General features: G+C 40.0%; 1 protein-coding gene across 1 annotated transcript; it reads left to right on the top strand.

Annotated features, from left to right (window-relative positions):
• The first annotated feature begins 322 nt into the window (after positions 1 to 322).
• LOC100800721 (uncharacterized) lies at positions 323 to 3,221 on the top strand. The gene is made up of 3 exons (XM_003550266.5): positions 323 to 1,023; positions 1,226 to 1,573; positions 1,905 to 3,221. Exons 1-3 carry the CDS (start codon positions 565 to 567, stop codon positions 2,526 to 2,528), a joined length of 1,431 nt encoding a protein of 476 aa, XP_003550314.1. The 5' UTR covers positions 323 to 564; the 3' UTR covers positions 2,529 to 3,221.
• The last annotated feature ends 807 nt before the right edge of the window (positions 3,222 to 4,028 follow it).

The raw sequence follows: 4,028 nt of genomic DNA, 5'->3' as shown, positions 1-4,028 counted from the left end.
CGTCACACTAAATTGGTCATAAATATACATTATTGAAAAGTTTTGTAGTGATGATAATTGATTTAATTTTTAAAATAAATATTAATAAAAAATTATTATATAAACAGTTTATAATTAAATAAAAATGCAAGTTCTCTATAAATTATTAACATATATACTATTTTCTAAAAAAAATAAAATAATAATAAATTTATGATAAAAAAAGACTTTTACATTGTGATCATATTGCTTATTCAATGTGAATTTCTAACTTTAGAAAACGGCTGTCAAATAAATTTAATTTTAATTTTAATTAAAAAAAGGGATATAAAGTTTAAGTAGGTGAAATTGTGGTGGTGTGAGAAGCAATCAATCTAGCGCAACAGTTTGTGTAGACCACATTTTACTCTTTACTTGTGTTGTCTCGCGGCAACATCGTTCCGAATCGGTTGCTTATGACACACACACCTCTCTACCCTTTTCTCTCTTTCATTTCCAACAAACCATTTTTCATTTCTTCTACTAAATCCTAATCACTTTGCGTAGTTGTGTTGTGTAGTGTTCCCTTCAACAAAGACACTCACAATGGAGCGGAAGCAAGGATTCTTCTCCGCGCTCAAAGACGAGGTCGTTCGCGGCCTCTCTCCGGCGAGGTCACGCGCCAAGAGCCCCGCCAGGAGCGCGTCGCCCATGTCCTCGCTGCTCCGCCGTCGCAGGAAGCACTACGCGCCGCCGCCGGAGCTCTTCATTGCGAGATCGGGAAGCCTCAGGCCCGCGGAGGCCCTCTCGCCGCTGAAAGAAGGACCCGACGGAACCGACGACGGCGGCCATGACTCCACGCGCGGAGAGGGTAGGTGGGGCCAGTGGATGAAAGGACCACTAGCGAGAGCACCCTCTGTTTCTTCTTCTTCCTCCTCGTCCTCTTGCAACAACAAAAAGTCCGATCTGAGGTTGCTTCTTGGCGTGTTGGGTGCTCCACTCGCCCCCGTCCACGTGTGCACCACGGACCCCTTCCCTCACCTCAGCATCAAAGACATCCCCATTGTTAGTCCCCTCTTCTTGTTAAGTTGGTATATTTACAGATCATATAGAGCTAGGTTCAGAAATTGTTTCATTTCTCTTAATTATTAAGTTATGTTGTCTAAGATCAGTAGATATTATCATTATTATGCCATGTTAAGCATTCTGTTAGATCACATTTGGAAAATGTGTGTGAATGAGTATTATCACTTTTTTGATCTTGTAGGAGACTTCTTCTGCTCAGTACATATTGCAGCAGTACATTGCTGCCAGTGGAGGGCAGAGGCTTCAGAATTCGATTAACAATGCGTATGCCATGGGGAAGGTGAGGATGATAGCCTCTGAATTCGAGACCGCAAACAAGGTCACGCGCAGCCGGAACTCCTCCAAGGCCGCGGAATCTGGTGGGTTTGTCTTGTGGCAGATGAACCCGGACATGTGGTATGTCGAGCTCGCTCTTGGCGGCAGCAAGGTTCACGCCGGTTGCAATGGGAGACTAGTGTGGCGGCACACGCCCTGGCTTGGTGCTCACGCGGCCAAAGGGCCGGTTAGGCCCTTGCGACGTGCCCTTCAGGTGAAGTTACCTGCCTTGTTACATACATGTATGGCTGCCATTGTAATGTATCGTGGTCCTGTTTGGATAAACTTCTCTATAAATAGTTATAGGAGAAGAAAATAAGAGTAAAATGAATTAAACTTCTGCCATAAGCTATATAATCAACTTATTTTATGGGTGAAGGGTGGGGGGAGAGGGTCCAGATTCCAATCTCCCCAATTGACATTTCTAACAAAACTAACAAACTAATATTTACGGAAGTGTATAACAGTAAACAACTTAGGGAAAAAAGTTTATCTAAACATGACCTAAGCTTATGCTGCATTTCTGACTCCTTTTGTATCTACAGGGTCTTGACCCAAGAACAACTGCAAGCATGTTTATCAATGCAAGATGCATTGGGGAGAAGAAGATAAATGAAGAGGACTGTTTCATCCTCAAGCTTTTTGCAGACCCCTCGACGTTAAAGGCAAGGAGTGAAGGTCCAGCGGAGATCATAAGGCATGTTTTGTTTGGGTACTTTAGCCAGAAAACGGGACTCCTTGTTCACCTGGAGGACTCCCATTTGACACGCATTCAGAACAATGGTGGCGAGGCAGTATATTGGGAGACCACGATAAATTCGTTTCTCGATGATTACAGGCCTGTTGAGGGGATAATGATTGCTCACTCGGGTCGATCAGTGGTGACACTTTTCCGGTTTGGGGAAACAGCAATGAGCCACACTAAAACCAGGATGGAAGAAGCTTGGACGATTGAGGAGGTTGCGTTCAATGTCCCCGGCCTTTCTTTGGACTGTTTCATTCCTCCATCTGAGCTTAGGTTTGCTTCTATGAGTGAAGCCTGTGAGCTTCCCCAAGGTCAGAGGGTGAAGACTGCTGTGGCCGCAGCTGCATACCATGCCAAAGTCGCTCAACTACAAAAATCGCATGGTAGCAACACGAATAACATTAACTGGACAGTGGATGTTTAGCTGAGAGGATGTTTGTGGATTAGCGTAGGCGTCTAGTTTTTTATACCTTTGGTGGACTATCTGACAAATTACTGCAGGTAAAATGGTAAGATTGCAGCGGGTTGTCAAGAGTTTTCTGCTGTGGGTCATTGCCTCGTCAAATTTGTAAATAGAAATGATCAGTCATGGATCCTGATAAGTGAATTTCTATACTCTGGGTTTTTGGTGGATGATTATGTTCATCAAGGTTTGTTTTTTCCCACTTGCTTTCCATAAATGTGAAATTGGGAACTTGCTGATCATTTTATAAGCTATAATTCCTGTAGAGTTTTTTTTTTTCCTGTGAAAGCATTAACGATAATGCTCGGAGATCACAGTTATAACCTTGATTTTGTCACTGAAAAGTTTTGGCTTTGAGTTTCAAGGACCAGCACTTTGTCAGATTTAATATTGATGTTATCCTTGGTATCCATGAGGAAAATTCTTCCATCTTTGAAGGAAACTACATAGGATTGAAGAACTCTAGATGTGTGTTTAGTGCTGGTTTTTATTATGAATTGTAAACCAAGTAGCCAGAAGTAGAAGCTAAATTATTCCTAGATGTACGATTTTTATGCTTTTAAGGACGGACGCGCGCGCATATATATATATATATATCGACAATTATCACAAGCTTGTATCAATATTTAATTAGAAATATGTCAAGGTTTCTTATATTATTCGACTGCTTCTTTTTATTTGGAAAAGAAAAACTATCATCTTCTCCTTGGATGACATAGTTTTCTCATGCAATTTGGTTTAATGATTAGTCTCGGTCCCTTGTGTGCTGCTAACTATGAAATGTGAATGGATAAGCTTGAGATGTTCACATATCCCTTTCAGGATCTTTGGATTTGGAGATAATTTTTCCTTGGTTTGGGTTGTTTATTCTACATCTTTTCTCACGGAAGCCTTTCGGGAAATCTATATTCTTAAACATGCTCTTTCCTTTTTGGTTGAAATTTATTAGAATTTACCAAATTTTGAGTGCCACCCCATGTTTATTAAGTGATTGGGAATTGGGTTTTAGAAGGGAAGGGAGAGAAAACTTTTCATTTCAAATAAATATGTTCTATTTTGATTTTTCTGAAATAAAAGAAATGAAATGACATATTGACATAAACTAAAGTCTTAACCTTTTATTTCTATAAATTATAATTCTCTTAATTTAAAAATTAAAAATTCTTTTTTTTTTTTTATAAATTTCACACTTAAACAATTTGAAGAGTGTTAAAAAATACTTGTTAACATTTCTCACATTTTAATCCCTTGGAAGACTTTGAAGCCGACAAGGTACGGTAAGATGATTCTATTGGTAATCCGTAACATAAGTTGGTTGAGCTATGCGTGTTGATGGATAGGTTTTTACAAGTAAGCTACCACAAAATCCTCTTTGAGGCACACCTTCTATCCTCCTAGACTTTTTTTTATTAATAAAGGTGCAAAGTCCCTTACTCCAAGCAAAAAGAGTGGTGCATTTAC

The sequence above is a fragment of the Glycine max genome, chromosome 17 (genome assembly GCF_000004515.6).
Source record: "Glycine max cultivar Williams 82 chromosome 17, Glycine_max_v4.0, whole genome shotgun sequence".
NCBI lineage: Eukaryota > Viridiplantae > Streptophyta > Magnoliopsida > Fabales > Fabaceae > Glycine > Glycine max.
The sequence above is the reverse complement of the archived record's forward strand: the minus strand, read 5'-3'. Positions and strand labels throughout refer to the sequence as shown.

Bases quoted from the DNA above. Each gene is read 5' to 3' on its own strand.
- LOC100800721 (XM_003550266.5), top strand. From the start codon at position 565: ATGGAGCGGAAGCAAGGATTCTTCTCCGCGCTCAAAGACGAGGTCGTT. The intron at 1,024-1,225 runs GTTAGTCCCCTC...TTGATCTTGTAG, and splicing joins GCATCAAAGACATCCCCATT to GAGACTTCTTCTGCTCAGTA. The intron at 1,574-1,904 runs GTGAAGTTACCT...TTGTATCTACAG, and splicing joins CCTTGCGACGTGCCCTTCAG to GGTCTTGACCCAAGAACAAC.